The sequence below is a fragment of the Phalangium opilio genome, unplaced genomic scaffold (assembly GCF_054372755.1).
Source record: "Phalangium opilio isolate 3A_F unplaced genomic scaffold, DU_Popi_V2 ptg000070l_1, whole genome shotgun sequence".
In the NCBI taxonomy this organism is placed as follows: Eukaryota; Metazoa; Arthropoda; class Arachnida; order Opiliones; family Phalangiidae; genus Phalangium; species Phalangium opilio.
Window position 1 is genome coordinate 6,444,967 of NW_028324182.1, and position 18,096 is coordinate 6,463,062.

Here is an 18,096-nt window from a genome sequence, read left to right on the forward strand (position 1 = left end):
CTGGGAGAAATGAGTCAATTCAAAGATGAACAAACTTGACTTAATTGCTTTCGAAATTAAAAAAGGATAATTTTATTATTTCATTATATTACAATTGACGACACGAACAATTTCATTTCGTTAATAAATGAATATAAAATAAATAGTTATCTAGGCTCCTTATGTTTACCTTAGCTATGTTTTAAAATAACTTTTAAATTACATTTCCCTTATTGTTTGCCTGTTTTCCGTTTATCGAATATTTTCTTATTGAATGACTTTAGGGGGAAGTGGGCACTTTCAAGGGACTTTCGATTCTTATAACCCACCTACGTTTTCTTCCCTAAACTGGGAAGAAATGCGACGTTTATGACGGATTATTTCCGTTTTGGGGTTAAATGTAGGTCGAAACAGTTTGTTTCCATCTCAAATCATGTATTAACAGTTTGCGATCACTTTTTTTGCGAGATATTAGGCCTACTTTGAATCAAAATTTTCTCACTCACAGACATTGTAGGAATGTTAGAACCATTACGGTCAAGACACAATGAGATCGAGTTCATTTTTGAACTCTGCACGTGAATCACTCGCGCAGTGGTCTTCCCCCACTTTTTCTGGCTCTTTGATCTCCGTTTCTTTAACCACATTGTTACTTTGTTTTTGATCTTGGACATTGTCAATTGGAACAGTTCCTTGCGTTATGTTTTGACTGTTTCTGTGACAACAAGATTGACAAGGTCGAAAACAGTGACACGATGATGTACCCAAGGTATGACTCGAATTCGACACCTCTTTCTTGTACTTGACGCGTCGATTTTGAAACCATATTTTAACTTGTTTCTCACTTAGGCCCAAGTAATTGGCGATTTCGATGCGACGTAAACGGGATAAGTACATATTGGCGGCGAACTCGCGTTCCAGTTCGAGTAATTGCGAACTGGTGAAGGCGGTACGGATTCGCTTGGTTCCGTTAACGCTGTTCGTTTCCGAATCAGAATCGTCGGCTTTTTCTACTACTTCCTTGTTTTTTAAAGATGAAGGTTTCATGGGTGACTCTGTGAGTAATCGAGGTTGTAAGTTTAACTGGATAACTTTGGATCGTAAAAGATACACTTACCCTTAATTTTGGGGCTTTCCAATTCCCTTTTAAGCTTTTGACATTCTTTCTTGTTAATTACATTTGTTACTTTATTAGAAGCCGATGGCGCTCTGTCCGGTGGGAACCTTCTATCCAAATAAGCCACGGGGTGGAACCGTCTGAGTGGATCGTGAAACAACTTATTCCCAGTATTTGTTCTCGTCAACGCAATCATGGTATTAGACCTTCTTCTCAACTCTTCCGCAATTCCCGGTGATAACTGGAAAGCCGAAGGTTGGTTCCAATGGCAATTTTCCAAATACGAATCGGTTAATCTTCGGTGGGAAGTATTTTGGGTTGATAATGAATCTGTGAAGGTTGGTAATGGTATGGTCCAAGGGGTAAATTGAACGGCATTATCTCGTTGTACGTTGCATACATTTGGTGTTGAACCCGAAGCAGTTAGCAAAGAATCGACGTAAAATGAACGTGACATTTCTGGGACGTTAAGAGATTACGAAACGTCACCCATCAAAACTCTGAACGAAATAACTTCAACTTGAATATTTTAAATGGTACCTAAACAACTTTTCGATGACACTATTGACGTTGCTAGTTTTTGATTGGTTAGTACGGAGGTGGTCCTTTCCTGGTAGGTTGGCGCTAACGGGCCAGGGGCTTCTCCCCTTTACATTTTACGGTGCGCCTCTCGAGGTGGGCGACCAGTTTTATCAAATCCCCCTCATAGTTACCCCGAAATGATTTTTATAATGGGGTAATAGAATACCTCCATCGAAGGGCCACTTGCCTCTCTCAGTATGGCTACTGTCTCTTTCATAGTAGCGGCTATACGCGTGCTTACGGCTCATAGAGTAAGGGGTCCCAGTGTCAGGGGCTCACCCTCCGAACCCCCATCCTCGTAACGTTTTATTCTTTAGGCTATTTTATTTCACTACGCTATATAGTTTACTTCTAGTAGATTCATCTTTATGGTGGTCCGAGCCAGAATTATACCCTCGACTTTTAACGGTAGATTGCTTACCAGACCCCTTTTGACATCGCAACCCATAACCACTACGCTCACGTGACCATACATGTCATAGACGTATTGAATTTGTTTGGAAGTAAAGGGTGTAATTTTAATATTATTTAGGCCTAATTAGTTCGCTACGAAATTAACTCTAGAAGCCTTTTAAACTTGGGTATAAATACCAATGTACGTTTTATCTGTCAAAAGTACAGTGTCCCGTTTTTCAGGACCCATTTGAATACGTCGCTCGCGCCTCCCATTCCCAAGACTCCCAGCGGATGTCGAGTAAGTTCTAACTAAGGCATAAAATGTAAAAATGAATCGAGAGTTCGCATTATTATATTTATTTGTTCATTGTAGAAAAGGTCCGCATTACCAAACGCGTCTATGGAATCGTAAGCCGACAATGTATACCCGATGTAAAAGGCCATCTATATACTACTCTCTCTCTCTCTCTCAAATAGGCTTAGCCCTAAGGGCTGGATTCCATCCTTATGATTCTTAGTCCAAAGTAGAATAGACATAAAACGAGGGGAAAACGAATGGAGCTCCCAGTTATAGCTAATCCGGACTTGAATAGGGAAAAAATTCATGCGATATGGATATTATATTATAAATATGAAATCCTTATACGTAAAGCTTTTAGTATAAAACCAGGATACAAACTTTAATCGTAACTGGAATAGACTCGAATTACATGGGAAAAACTTCTTGTACACGGTAAGTCTCGCAACTTGGTTTGATTTCAGGTTTTTTTTTTCAAGATATCTGAAAATTTACCTGCACTTGTCAATCGAACTATGATAATCATAATGATTCAGTGTAAAAAATACACAAAGCGTAGGGTTCATTCTTGAGTCTGCCTGTCTCTTACCATTCTGCAATATTGCCGTTGAAGCTATGATGGTCTTATAGTTTGAAAAATATTAAACCATAACTGTATAAAGGGTTAGTCGCTAGTGAGATATAGAAACCCCACCAGAAAAATCCAGTGAAACTGAAACATCGCAAAATGTTTAAGCTTCAAACTGGCGAAACAATCTTAGTTTTTTATTTTGACATGATTTCATCTCAATCAAAATATTCGCAAACTTTTTGCGACAAGCACTTTTTAAAAGGAATTGGTTTCGATGATGGGTTATTTTGGCAAAAGATCTTTTACTGAAATTCGATCCAGAGGGGAGGCCATGAATGACGATACATATCTTTCGTGTGATATTCGCGGGAGAGGGAGCAATATGAATATGTAGACGTCATCAGGCGTATAGGTTCGAGGAGATGACCTTTTCATAACAATTTCAAAAGAAAGTTCCTCTTTCCTCGCAAAGGAGAGGGGGAGGATACTAGCCCTATTCCATCGCTGTTCATTTTATATTATCAGATATTATTTATTGTTAAGTCGCCCAAAATATGGAACTACCAAGAATCAAGACACGTAAGTACCAGTAACGCCAACTAAGAGATGGTTGAAACGCCCTTCTCTTAGTCTAGAGTAAAACTGATCTGTCCACGAATATTTCTAAGATTTCTATTAAAAAGGGCGCACAACGAAATATCGCTCAATCAATATAATTTGTCAGATTTGTATATCTGACTCTTTGGCTTTATTCTTTATTGGTGAGTGCATTCTAAGCTGGACAGTAGACGAGCTCCAAGCTAGCAAAGCGGCTAACAGCTGCTTGTTTAGGGATAGTAGCCATTATGGGTCGGAGCGGATGAAAGGCGGAAAATCAAAGAGACACAATTGACCGACCGTATTTTGGTCCGTGACCAGCCGTTTAGTCTAAATACAGGGGAGGGGTCATTTGTCAACTAACAGAGACTACACGAGGGAACCCCCCCCCCTTCCCGAAAGATTGAACGTCTCAATGGTGGGTGGAAAAAGTTTTTAGTTCAATACGGTTTTGGTAGAAGAGACTGAGAAGGGTCCAACATGCCTTTGGCTGTACTCTAGACTCGCGTTGACTTTTGGGTTTTCAATAGTTGATATCTTTATCAAGTAAGGGGGTCCACCCGCTACGCTAAAGTGCCAAAGGGAAGGGAAAATATTCATTCAAAGTCCCTTCCTTATTCGTGAATCTGCGCAATAGTAATAAAATTGTGAATGATTCGTTCAAAACGATGAAATATCAATACCAATTTGCCTGGATAAAGCCTCGGAATATATTTTGCTTATTTTGGGGGGAACGCTTCTGTTTACCGTTGTACTCATAAATAATAAATTTGTGTACTATGTTAGTATACCAACCATATTGGTACAAGAAGACACGGTCACAAACTTCTGTTCAAGTTCGTTCTAACTTTGATCGAATACAACCGTATACGGAAGGAGGTTAAATTTTAAGTTGGTTTAAAAATAGCATAGTTTTTTGGGGAGAAAAAGGACCACTCCTTGTATGGTTTGCTCTTAGCAAACGTTCCCTGGTTGACTACAATTTCTGTTTGGTTAGGTTTTAAGTTTTACAAGATTTCCGGCTACTCGAGTTGGGAGTTTTGGTCTGTTTACAACATAATCAATTCAAACTGAGGACCTTTTATTCATATCAAAAAGCATTTTTCAGTTTATGAAGAAATGTTTTCAAGCTGTTGGATCAATTTAAACGAATTATTTATTTACTTGAGTAATGTGCTCTAGAAGACTATTTATTAAATGTCAAAAGTCTCGTCAACTATAGAAATAAACCAAGAAATGATACTAAAATATGAAATAATATTTTCGATAAGTTATCTAACAATTGGTTCATAACTAAACCAAATATGCTTCATCATGTAATTACGAATAAGAGTTGAGATAAACTCTACTGTATTTGCTCTGATTTATCAACATATCATGTGATTATTGATCACTGGTTTTTAGTTTGAAGTCACTTCTATCAAAGCTCCGAAGATCATTGTATCTCTCTTGTCGTAGTGAAGAGTAACACTGACTACTATCGTTTTATATCTCCCCTTAACAACGATTTATCGATTTGAAGTAGTCTATTTTTTACTTGAAGCCAAATTACGTAGACAAAGCCCTCGGGCTCAAATCTGGGTTATTCATTTTTGCGTCTGATCTCCGAGACTCGAGAAGATTCGTCCGGATCCACTCAAGGTAATAATTTCGCAAAATACCAATACGTAATATTGGGCAATATACGTAAATAAACCGGTTTTCAAACTATATTATGGTCCGATGGTATTTTAGAGGAAGGAAAATATAAAATTCATTTCTATTAAAACCTTTGAAGGTATAAAATGTTTGTGCTGTTTTTGACGGCCGTTTTGGCCCTCTCGTCGCGGGCCGTTTTATCAGCTCCGGCCGAAGATGAAATCAAAAATCTACCAGGATTATCGGATAAAATTTATTTTAAACAATATTCTGGTTATCTGAACGCCTCGGAAGGAAAATTCCTGCATTACTGGTAACTTTTAGATTCATATTTCATTAGGGCAAGGGTAGAGCACTATGGTGATTTGACGAAATTTTTAAACTTTGAAGGTTTGTTACGAGCGAAAGGTCACCCCAAAATGACCCTTTGTTATTATGGTTGAACGGTGGACCCGGTTGTAGTTCGCTTTTCGGACATTTGGGAGAACACGGCCCCATTCACGTCAATCCTGATGGGAAAACCTTGTACATCAACCCGTTCCGATGGAACAAGGTAGGCTATTAAATCTAGGTTTAGGAACTGTCGGCCTAATGACTGATCTAACAACAACCCATATTCAGATCGCGAATGTCCTGTACTTGGAAGCGCCAGCGGGTGTGGGTTTCTCGTACGACTTGACCGGTAATTATACCATCAATGATGACCAAGTTGCCGACGACAATTACTTGGCTTTGAAGAGCTTCTTCGCCAAGTTCCCCGAATTCCGAAAGAACGATTTTTACGTCACCGGGGAAAGTTACGGGGGTGTTTACGTTCCCACTTTGTCTCTACGCGTCTTGACTGGTACCCAACCCATTAACTTCAAGGGTTTCGCTGTTGGAAATGGTATTTCTGACTGGAACTTGAACGGAAACTCTTTAATATTCTTCGGATACTATCACGGTCTATTCGGAGAACAGTAAGTGCCCAAGTACTTATCTTAGGACTTGTTACAAAATTTCCCCTCACATTCTAGAGTATGGAACGAATTAGTCAAGTACTGTTGTAACGGCGCCCCAACCAAAGATAGTTGTAAGTTTTCCAACGCGCCCAACCAAAAATGCCAAGATGCGGTACGTTCGGCGCAAGCCTTAGTTCAAGCACCGGACATAAACATGTACAACTTGTACGCCGATTGCGCGACCAGCTCCGTAAATGGAGTAAAGAAAGGTGTTAAGAATACTAGAGAAGCCTTCGATTCCCAAATTATCCCTTATAGTTTGGGTCTGAAACGTAGAGTAAGATATAACTTCACATCACGCGTACATATCAGAATTTATTTAAGTGTAAGTTTTTATAGTTAATTACTGATAAAGAAGTAATACCATGCGTCGATGACAGTAAAGTTTCCAACTGGCTCAACCAGAGATCAGTAAGGAAGGCCTTGCATATTCCCGACAATGTACAAGCTTGGGAAGAATGCAGGTACACTGGAGACACCGATTAACTTTAAGCGCCAAGATTTTCAACATCAACTTTTTTCTTTTAGTACCGTTGTTTCTTCGAACTATATCACTGTCTACCAAACATTGAAACCGGTTTACCAGAAGCTTCTAGCTTCCGGTAAAGTTAGGGCCATGATTTATAACGGAGATGTGGATATGGCTTGCAATTTTTTGGGAGATCAGTGGTTCGTTGAAAGCCTAAACTTGCCCGTTTTGACTAATTACCAAGAATGGCATTACAATCAACAAGTCGCTGGTTATTACAAGAAATTCCAGTCCCTGAGTTTAGTAACCATCAAAGGTTCCGGACATATGGTCCCTCAAGACAAACCAGGACAGGCATACAAAATGATTGACGAATTTTTGAAAGGTCACATATAAAGGAACCATATTTTAGTTGTTGAATTGTAAAAACTAAAATACTTCACTAATTAATGTCTTTTTATAATTAAAATAAACAATTTTGTATTATTGACTGATTTTTAGGAATATTTTTCATTAAGAAGTGAGTTAGAGAAGTTCCGAAACTTCCGAAAGGTTGCATAATGTGATATCTTCTCAGTAAAACGAGGCTATGAACAGTCTTTACTTGACAAGATTCTTTTTTTTTTTTCAAATATCCAACGCAAAATATTTGTCAAATGTCAATGTCAAACCAAGGAGGATAGCTATCTTTCTTGGTCAGACCATGGATAAAGAATGCGCGTGAGGAATTTTGTTTTCACACTATAGGATAGGCAACTCCCTATCTCCGACGATAGCCTTTTCTGTATATACTCTGTCACAGCTTTGGACGTCACCATGTGCAAAGATAGGTCTCTGCCAAACGTAGGTTAGTTCTCCCCCCTTTGGAGCAGGGATAATCGCTACACAAGTCTAAGCTGTAAACTAAAAATGTCTGTACGTGTATAAAATAATCATTTTGACTGTTAAAGCAGCCTAACTCGTACTACCAAAATAGAGCTATCTCAGTTGTGACGTCAGTGCCTAGGTAAAACGTCACGGGCTTAGCTTTGGCAGTCGGCGGCAATGTTTGGTACCGCTTTGGTTCTATCGGCAAATAGATGGGTGACGTCACACTAAGGTGAAATAGCTCTAATATATAGAGTGCTGTCAGAAGCGCCGGTGTGACGTCACCCATGCTGTTTTCCCATAAAGAAAAAACGGTAACTGTCATGGCCGCCCATTGCTAAAGGCAGACTCGTGACGTTTAACCTTGGATCTGACGTCACAACTGACAGCACTCTATAGACATAAAAACAAATGGCGAATTCCACTGGGTCCTCCCGGAGCGCTCCCATGGAGCAATAAACATGGGAGGAGTAGTTGCCGGATCGTTAAAGACTGTTTTTCCGTAATTAGGGTCTCTTATTTTTATTGCTCCATGGGAGCGCTCCGGGAGGACCTAGTGTAATTCGCCATAAAAGTACACTTCGTTGAAACTTGCTCGCGCCGTGTATTATGAGAAGCCTCCCCTTTATCCCAGAATAGAGTGCTGTCAGAAGCGCCGGTGTGACGTCACCCATGCTGTTTTCCCATAAAGAAAAAACGGTAACTGTCATGGCCGCCCATTGCTAAAGGTAGACTCGTGATGTTTAACCTTGGATCTGACGTCACAACTGACAGCACTCTATAGTGTCGAGTTGTCGACCCCCTCTGCCTATGATTGCTCTAAGCAGACGACGATAGTCACATAGCCGGCAGTCTTCGTGATTTAAGTGTTCCATTCCATCGCGTATTTGATAATTAAATTGACGTTAATAAAAATAAAATGAAGTACACGAATGAAGAAAAGTTAACGTTAGTTATTGAACTTATTCTTTCTTGGAAAATCAAGGATGATATAGACGATACTTTGATACAAAAATTTCTCACCATCATACAAGACCAAGGCTTAGAAGCCATAAATTTTGGTAAGCTTTGCTTGTTTTTTTGAAATTGGTTCGCGCACGTGGTAAAGTTGTTTTTGCTATTTTTGGTTTAAGACGTATTCAATTCGTCCAAAATTCAAGAAAAAATAGAGCAGTTATCCAGTTTTAAAAGAAATCCGCAAGCTCTAGCATTTGCCTTACAGCTTAGCGCAATTTTGCTCCCTAAAAACATTACCCTTAAAGTATTAGACTTAATTGAGGTATCAACTATTAAATCATACGAAGCTGTGGTTAGAGACTCTTTCTGGAGATATCTCACTGTATTTTGTGATATCCGAAACTCGGGTTCACATAATGAAACTGAAACTACAAAATTAATACATGTAGCACTGAGTTGTTTGAATGATGAAAGCCTTTTTGTTCGAAGAAGTGTAGAAACATTCTTGATTAAGTGTGTGAAAAGGGTAGACGAGAAGGAGTGGATAGTTTTAGAGCTTCTAAATGGTCTGAAGAACAGTGATTATCGTGAGGGATGTGTCAATTGTTTGTACGAAGCGTTAGAATCTGAAACATCTCAGCAAGTAACGCTATGGAATGAAAAGTTAGACCTTATTGAGCCATTACTTTTGGCTCTGTATTCCAATAAGAGAACTGAAATAATTTGTAAAACTCTCGCAATTATTGCTGCTGGATCTGCAGAGTGAGTATAACTTTAACAGGGCTCATACAAACCTGGAAAACCGGGAAAAATCAGGGAAATAAATAGATGACAAAAACTACAGGGAAATTTAGAATTTTTAGTAAAATTCAGGGAAATCAGGTAAATTTGCGTCAATCAGGGGACGAGTAATTAAGCAAAATGTTCGTGAACATCCCCTCCATAGGATTAAGATTACACTATACTTTGGAGGCTCATAACTCTGGTTATATTAGAGATACGGGGATGTCCTTTGAGTATGTTATAGTCCAATTTGTCCCCCATCTGACCATACTAAAAACTTAGGGCTACGACAAACAGGGGCCGAGTAATTAATCAAAACGTAAACAAACAACCCTCCATAGGATTAACATTACACTATACTTTGGAGGCTCGTAACTCTGGTTATATTAGAGATACAGAGATGTCCTTTGAGTATGTTATAGTTCAATTTGTCCCCCATCTAACCATACTAGAAACGTACGGCTACGACAAACAGGGGCCGAGTAATTAAGCAAAACGTAAACAAACAACCCTCCATAGGATTAACATTACACTATACTTTGGAGGCTCATAACTCTGGTTATATTAGAGATACGGGGATGTCCTTTGAGTATGTTATAGTCCTATTTGCCCCCCCCCTCCTTCGTTAACATTTGCACCATAGGATGCTCCATATAGGGGAAAAACCTGGAAAATTCAGGGAAGTATGTGGGAAAAAACCTGGAATGGAAATCTCAGGGAAATTTGTTTTCCAAAAGTTGTATGAACCCTGTTTAAATAGGTGCTTAGTTTTTGCCTTTTTATCAATATTAACGTATCCGTAACTTCAGAATGGAAGAAAGTATCCAAAAGAAACTGGTTACAAATGAAAATTTTCTGGAAATCATATCTTTTTCATACTTTATTATTGCGAAGTAAAGACAAATCTGTATTTTTAAAGATATTTCAATCCTCAAAAATGATTTTCTCTTTAAATTTAGACAAATAAATGACAAAAATGATTCTCTGTTGACTGAAACCAACATAAACACTTTAATTTCACCCATGAAACTTCGCATCATGATAAACAATTCAGATAAACCAAACTTGTCAAAACTAGAAGAGTTACTTTCAATTAAAATGGTTGATAAAGCGCTCTTTAGGAATATTTTGATTAAAAGTCTGAGTTGCTTGTCAAAATTAGTGCCTAAAATTGCTAATGAAGTAAGACAATTACAAATGAAATGTCTAATAATAAGTAATAATGTCAAAAAATTAAATGTGTAATAATTTTTAGACAAAATTGACGTTATTAGACCTGACACTTAACTTGATTTTTAATATTACGAGCAACTGGAGCGAATTAAGAGACCACAAATTACTTAGTTCGGCAATTAATGTAATATCGCATCTTGTGAAAGAGACTGAATTTCAGCTTGAAGATGAGAAAGTCGTCAATTTGTTGTTGAAATTGCTTGAAAATTCTTCAGTGAATTCATCGGTAATTATTAATTTGTAATGAAAGAAATTAAATAGCCTTTAAAGGGAGGGTGAAGTAGAAAATCAAGTGATTTTTTATCAATTCTTCTACTAATTACAAGACCAGCCTGCATAGTGAAACATTTACACCAGGAAATACCAACTCCGAATGATTTTAAAATTCAAATTAGGTTCAGATTTTAAGTAAGGATAATTTTAAACAAGCCCCTCCGACCAATCGCGTAACGCCCTGCCTTTTTATTAACAAATTTCTCGTGGCACGCTCCATGTCTCGCGCCACAATTGTCACGTCGCGCGCGAATTTTATCAAATCTCGTGATAAATTTCATTCAACGTGGAACGTGCCACGAGAATTTTGTTAACATAAAGGCAGGGCGTTACGCGATTGGTCGGAGGTCCTTGTTTAGAATTATCCTTAAAATCTGAACCTAATTTGAATTTTAAAATCATTCGGAGAGGGATGTTTCCTGAATGTTTCACTATGCAGACTGGTCTTATAATTAGTAGAAGAATCGATAAAAAAAATCACTTGATTTTCTTCTTCACCCTCTGTTTAACACTAATTAAAAATTTAAATTTAGTTATATCACAGCTGTTCAACAATAATATCAGTCATGTTTGAACTGAAATACAAGCAACACCTGGAAAATTCATTTACCAAATTTGGTGCAGATTTTTGGTCTAAATTAGGCAAAATATTAACGGCAAGAACATTAGACATTCAATGGGAAATTCGCGATAGTTCTCTGGAAATAATTAGCAAAGCTACACAGTATTTTAAAGAAGATGATAATCTTTCAAAATGGATACTCGAATACGATTTTCATTTATTAATTTGGGATTTAATATTGGAAGATGAGGTTGAAAGCTATATTCGAGCTACTAGTCTCTCCATTTTAGTTTATCTTTGTAATGATCCTGATTGTTGGCGTAGTTTAGAAGGAAAGAGAGAATCCAGTGTTGAAAAAGTATCCAAAAGCTTAACCCACCTTTTAACTAATGATCCGGAAGCATTTGTTCAAAGAGCAGCCGTTAAAACAATCGGGAAGTTACTTAAAAGCGAGTTTCTTTGTTACGAAATGGTTTGGGAAGGAATTTACACTGCAGCAATGTTGTCCTTAGACTGGGAAGTGAAACTTGAAGTTTTAGACATTGTAGAAGAATATTTGAGCAAAGATCAATGTGTAGACAAATATTTGAGCAAAGATCAACGTGTAGACAAATATTTGAGCAAAGATCAACGTGTAGACAAATATTTGAGCAAAGATCAACGTGTAGACAAATATTTGAGCAAAGATCAACGTGTAGACAAATATTTGAGCAAAGATCAACGTGTAGACAAATATTTGAGCGAAGATCAACGTGTAGACAAATGTCTTCTAAATGGAATACAAGAATATGGAATTTTTCAAGTTTTATTAAAACTTTTAAAAGATTGCGATAGACCAGTTAAACTAAAAGCCGCAATCTTCGCAAAATCTTTCTTAGTTGAATTAAAGCAACGCGGAATTAATTTACCCCAAATTAATGATGAAAAATGTAATAAGATGGGGGAAAGTTCGTTAAAGAAACAGGAAATTCAACTAGATATGCCTAAAATTGATTTGGAAGTTGTAGAAAGCGTTTTAGATCAAGAAATGAGGGATAAAATTAAATTTCTCATTAATCATGATAAAGACAAAAAAGAAATTAAGCCCAGTCTTGAAATAAACGAAGATTGGAGTGTTGCCCTTAATGAACTACTCAATACGGATTACGATGCTATTATAATAGAGGCGGAAAAGTCCACGGATTTATACTTTGGTGATATGGATCATATATTAGATGATATTTTAGCTGCAGTGACGCATAATCAAGAAGAAAGCGATTCAGAATCACAAATCATTGATTGCTATTGATTGATCCAAGGAATTTGACAAGAAATATGAATGTAGAGAAAATGATCATTAAATAAAATGCAAATAAAGTCCAAATTTTAATAAGAAAAGCTTACAAGTCGCAATTTAGTATAGTATTATTATTAATATGGCGGTATAAAACTATTTCAATAATTTACATCTTATTTTTATAATAGTATTCACAATTGGAAGAAAATTTATGGAATTTAGTATTTAAAAACTTAATTATTTTTCAATCAAAGCTAAAGTAATTAGTTAACAAATTTCTTATTTAACAAATGCAATAGAAGATTAATATTGATTTTAGCTTTACCAAACATTTCTAAAACGGTCACCCCTTCATACTGCTGTTGCAAAAGTGTTTGAATATCCAAATCTACAGTTTCAACAGCTGCCCCCATAAATGTAGCCTTAACTATATAAACCCCAGTTTTCTTTGACGCCGTAATTACAAAAGACACGTGTTTAAGTTGTGACGTATCTAAACCGGCAATCTCCAATAGTACCCCCTTTTCGTGTAGTTTTGTAGCTGAATACTTGACTGTAATGGGTTTCTCAAATTGGTTTTGGTTGTGTCCTCCTAAGATTGAATTTCTCGACGACCTTTTGCTTTTAGGCGCCATCCTTTCGAGACAGTTATTGACGTAGGTGTTGTAGTAATCCAAAGTTTCATGGTAATAAGTCGATTTGTTGTTTAGTTGGTCCAGCGTTTGTCTTAGGTTGAAGATTTCGTCTTTTCTGCGTTCCCGGTACATTCTTCGGTTCGCAATCATCTTAGCAATACCTTCGATTATATCCCGGTAATCATTACCCCTAGTTACATATTCTCTGTCTTCAAGTTTGCGTAAATTCCGAATTATTTGTAGCCGAAGTTCATTCAAGTTCGAATATCGTCCCAAAAGTTCTTTAACACTTTGGCATCGAATGTTTCCACGATGTTCAGAGTATTTCTCTTCGTCTTGTACAGTTGGAGCGGTCCTCAACATCTCATCAAAGGTTCTTCCAATAGTTTGGCATTGTAGAAACTGAATCACCATCTGTTTCGTGGTCAAAAATAACTGGTCAAATGGACTAGCTTCTTCCGCTTCGAAAAACTTGTTGGTTAACGAGAGACAGATCGTATTGGCGGAGTTTTTATCTTCGTTGGTTTCCAAAGTAATCGGAGTGCCGAGTTCATTTAAGAGTTGGTGTAACTTGTCACCTTCTTCAGGAGCTACTTGTTGGCGGTTTTCGAGGAGGAGTTGATGTGTCGAGACGATTTCTTGTAATGAGAGGTTAACTTGTGGTGGGGCGAGCAAAGTAGCTTCGGAGTAATTGTCCATACAGAAGATGACTTCCGGGTCTTCGACATTGCAGGCCACCTTCAGAAATTTAAGGCACTTATTATGGCACTTTTCCAGATATCCATTTAAACTGGATAGTTTATTCCTTTCGTCAAATAGTTGGAAGGCAGCAGCGTGTTGTAGTACTTTGGCAATAGCACCCAAGTTTTTTCTTTGAATCGAGTTGATAGCGTTGCCAGGTTGTAGAGTGACAACTCCAAAGGTATCTGCGGCTGGAATAGCGGCTATCATATACCGATAATAGAGCAAATTGCCCACTGCTTTCATAACCTTCTTCAAATCCTCATCTGGAAACTTTCTCTTCAGTAAATCGAACAAAACTTTGGAGGTGTATCGTATTCCATAAGGCAAGAGTTCAACCGAATGCAAGATGCGATCCATAAACATTTCCGTCTTGTCTTCGATTAACTTAACCGAGTAGGCGATTCTGGAAGCTACTTCCGGTATTTTCTCAGCCTCATCAGCCGGTAAGTCGTATGGTAATTGGCTCATGACTCCGGAAGACGTTTCTTGTTCATTAACCCAGCGTTTGTAGACTTCTACTGGGTCGGTACTTAAATGTAGGGATTCGTCTTCGAGTATATTTTCAACCAAGGGTTCGAGTAGTTCCCTCAAACAACTATGTCCGCATCCGGTTTTGTTGAAGTCCACAATCATTTTGAAGACTAATGGTGTCCCTTTGCAGATGTCCTCGACTCTTTCTACTTTCATCATGACCTCTTGTTCCAGGGCGTGCTTAAAAAGTTGTAGCAATAGACATTCCTCTCGCGGGGTTGATCCGTAGTTATACAAAGTGTAGATAACAGAGTCGATAAACTTCGCTGATCTTCCTGGAGACATTGAGTAGATTAATCTGGCCAAGTATCTCGGATCAGTTTGTAAAGTGTAGAAAAGATTTTGATAACCTTCCAATAGAAATCGACTTTCTTTATTCAAGGCGTGTAACGCTTTAAAATCTCCCGGATCCATAGTTTGTCTACGGTTTGAATCGATTCTTGATAGCTTATTCCCATGCAAAAGTAGTTCTTGAGCGCTGAGTTGATTCTTGATCAATAAGGCTATTTTCAGGTCCATATCGTTGACTTTTTGTTCCAATTCACGGTTACTTCTGATTCGTTTAACCACTTGTGATCGAATTTTGTGTAGTTCAATCTCTTCTTCGTAATCAATATCGTTGACTTTAAGTAGATGAAGATATAGCCCGACGTAGTGCAAAGGGTCTTTGGTCATCAGTTCTTGTATGGCATTATTTCTTTGGGCGTAAACGTCGGAAACTTGTTTCTTTTCGTCGTAAATTTTCTTCGCCTGATACATTCGGAAGTAAGACTGAATTTTGATGGCCGCTGTTTGAATGCCGCCGACTTTACGGACCAAATCGACATATTTTTTCGCGCGTTTAACCTCCAAACACGACCTCCACCATCGTTGAATTAAGACCACTTGGTCCTCCATCTGTTCGAGGTGGTACTCTCGCTCGGCCATGGCTTTCCTCAACAAGTATCCTCGGGAATAAGCTTGAATTAGGGTGACTAACTTTTCCCTTTCGAGTTGAACACTCTCCAAGTAGTTGGCATTCACCTTCTGGATAATTTGATCAATATCTTGTTGGGTCAAGAGGATACTGTGTGTAAAATTTTCTGGCGGAGTCCAACTGGTTTCGTGGGTTCGAAGGTTCTGGTAGTATTTGTGTTGGCCATCCACATAGCAGTAAATCCAGGATCCATTTTCTTTATCCTCAGCAGCGTAGTTATTGGCTTTAACTTGTTTAAATTTCTTCAAGGCTTTGTGGTAATCTTTCCCCAGTTTAGTGTAAATTTCGCCATCCATACCAAGTAACGGGTTTTGAAGTTCGAGAAGTAATTGCGCGGTGTTAATTCCTTCAACTTCTCCGTTGATCATGGACAAGGAGTAGCAGATTTTAGACGCGTCTTCAGCCTTCTTGTTAGCTTCATTCAATCTTGTTTGAACTTCGTCCAGGGTTAGCTTCGCGTCCGCGTCGTTAGTGAGGTTGTCTTTTAAGTAGTGTCGCAGTACTCTCATATAAATGGGCAAATTGGCACGATGGACGCAAAGAATTCCAGCATCCCGATTCATAAGAGAGTCCATCAAAGCTTTGCAGTCTTTTGAACGTATCGCCAAGTTAATAGCATCAACAGCTTTACTTCGTTGGATATTTCGTTCGAATTTCATCCATATCTCATCCAGGACTTCTTGAATCTCGGTGTGAGTGAAAAAGGGTTGTCTGCCCTTGGTCTTTTTCTCCATTAACATCTCAGGGAACTTGGACGCGTAAATGTGACGCAGTTGCGGTTTAACATCTTTCAGTAACGCGTCGTGGTTGGTTAGGGTTCTTAAAAGTTCATCTTGGTTTGTATTGGCGTCTTGAATAGCTAAGTTTATGCTCCATATCGCTTTCAAAGCTGTGACACCTCCAGTTATTTCTTCGTAGATTAAATCGGTTTTGCTGTAACTTCTAATGGCGGAGAGTTCCTGAAGATAGAATTTGGCCATCACGGGGTTATTCGCATCATTAATTTTTTCCTCAATCAAATTCTCAATGGATTTTATCGTCGTATTGGCATCCCCTTTGGATATGGCTTTGTTGATTTGATCCACCAGGTCTTGTTTCTCTTTGGCATCCTCATTAGTTATTTCTACCACGGTTTGAATTGTTTCTCTGGATAGTTGAACCTCCTTAGAAAGATTTTCCAAGTAAAAAGCTCCATAGTTTGGCACTGCTTCAATATTCAGATGAGGGTGGTTTAAACACTTGACAACCATTTTGGAACTACGTTTCTTTATTGCTTTCTCCAATTCATTGATGATGGCTGCCTCATTCGCTTTCAAAATGCATTCTTGGATCTCCGCGACATCCAAAAGATTCAAAGCTTCCCCGGAAAGTGAGCATAATGAAGATTCCAACTCGTTATTGACTGTGTTATTAAACTTGACGCGTCGGGCGAAGGTTAACTCGTCTAGATATCTCTGCTTGTTTTCCGGAATCACTCCGTAAAGTCTTGACTTGGAATTCATTAGGTGTTTCATGATATCTGGATTATCACAATCCAAAGCTTTATTGATAGCAATCACAATGTCCCACACTGAACTGTCAGGATCTTGTCCAATTTTAGCGAAAGATGGCATTTGAATTCCAGATTTATCGAGTTCCATTTGCATAGCGTTGATTTCTTCACTGGTAAAAATGGCTTTTCCCAACAAATCTTGAATTCTCGGAGCTTTTCCACTATTATACAGATTTAAACTAAGTTCGTGGATACAGAAAATGACCTTTGGCATGTTACGTTTGTCATATACATCAAAGGTATCGGGGTAAACATATTTAGGTATTCGCGCAGATTCCATGGCTTTAAACCAATAGTTTATGTTATCAGTATGTCGAAACTGTAGACCTTTCTTGAGGTAGATGCTCTGGTCTGGGTCATAGATTTTAGACATTGGAACTACATTTGGGTTTATGAAATGTCCAATCTTGGCTAGGAATACGCCATTACGTAGATTTTCCTCTAACTCAGTTGTAGGAGGTAACTCTTCTTGTATGCAAACCTCTATCCATTTTTTTGCTTCTTCTAGATGGCATAAATATTCGTAAGCTATGTTTTCCTGACGGATTTCATCCATTTGTTCCGCAGAAATACGCGCGTTATCCAAATTAGCCATTGTTCTGTTAATTTAAGAGTTAATTTTAACACTTGGCATTGTTATATTTAAATAGGTTTGAACACAAAAGCCGCAAAACCCGGAACACAAATTCAAATTTGCCGCATATTTTATACATAGAATACACTAAGCCTCGGCTTAAACTTAAAAAAAATCGAATATTTAAATATTTACCTTATATTTTTGACGTTTAATCAAAGCAGATTAATTGTAAGATGAATTAAAAACGTTCACCATAAAATTCGACTGTTTTGTACAAACACTTTCTTAAAATGACGTTGTAAGAAAAGATAAGACAGAGACGTTTTTTGAATCAAGTAACCAGTTTCTAACACGCCCAACTGTTTCCCTCCAAAACAACTTTAGTGTCGGCGCCTAGCGGGACATTAGCCAATCAGCTGTTTTTTTCCCCTACATGCAGGATTTCCCTCAAAACACATTTTTATTCAAATTAAGTCTATCAT

The 18,096-nt window shown here is 38.0% G+C and overlaps 4 protein-coding genes across 4 annotated transcripts; 2 read left to right on the plus strand and 2 right to left on the minus strand.

The window, feature by feature from the left end:
* Positions 1-54: 54 nt before the first annotated feature.
* On the minus strand, positions 55-1,589 carry LOC149661304 (uncharacterized). Its single transcript, XM_089843859.1, has 2 exons — positions 1,097-1,589; positions 55-1,034 (listed from the first exon to the last, which is right to left on the minus strand). Exons 1-2 carry the CDS (start codon positions 1,551-1,553, stop codon positions 517-519), a joined length of 975 nt encoding a protein of 324 aa, XP_089699985.1. The 5' UTR covers positions 1,554-1,589; the 3' UTR covers positions 55-516.
* Positions 1,590-4,973: 3,384 nt separating this feature from the next.
* On the plus strand, positions 4,974-7,143 carry LOC149661305 (lysosomal protective protein-like). The gene is made up of 7 exons (XM_089842780.1): positions 4,974-5,181; positions 5,318-5,491; positions 5,569-5,731; positions 5,800-6,137; positions 6,195-6,456; positions 6,519-6,643; positions 6,708-7,143. Exons 2-7 carry the CDS (start codon positions 5,325-5,327, stop codon positions 7,042-7,044), a joined length of 1,392 nt encoding a protein of 463 aa, XP_089698906.1. The 5' UTR covers positions 4,974-5,181; positions 5,318-5,324; the 3' UTR covers positions 7,045-7,143.
* Positions 7,144-8,326: 1,183 nt separating this feature from the next.
* LOC149661306 (uncharacterized) lies at positions 8,327-12,700 on the plus strand. The gene is made up of 6 exons (XM_089842782.1): positions 8,327-8,576; positions 8,649-9,234; positions 10,065-10,148; positions 10,215-10,437; positions 10,511-10,714; positions 11,295-12,700. Exons 1-6 carry the CDS (start codon positions 8,435-8,437, stop codon positions 12,609-12,611), a joined length of 2,556 nt encoding a protein of 851 aa, XP_089698908.1. The 5' UTR covers positions 8,327-8,434; the 3' UTR covers positions 12,612-12,700.
* LOC149661307 (ras GTPase-activating-like protein IQGAP1) lies at positions 12,665-17,987 on the minus strand. The gene is made up of 2 exons (XM_089842781.1): positions 17,807-17,987; positions 12,665-17,636 (listed from the first exon to the last, which is right to left on the minus strand). Exon 2 carries the CDS (start codon positions 17,630-17,632, stop codon positions 12,863-12,865), a length of 4,770 nt encoding a protein of 1,589 aa, XP_089698907.1. The 5' UTR covers positions 17,633-17,636; positions 17,807-17,987; the 3' UTR covers positions 12,665-12,862.
* Between the last annotated feature and the right edge of the window lie 109 nt (positions 17,988-18,096).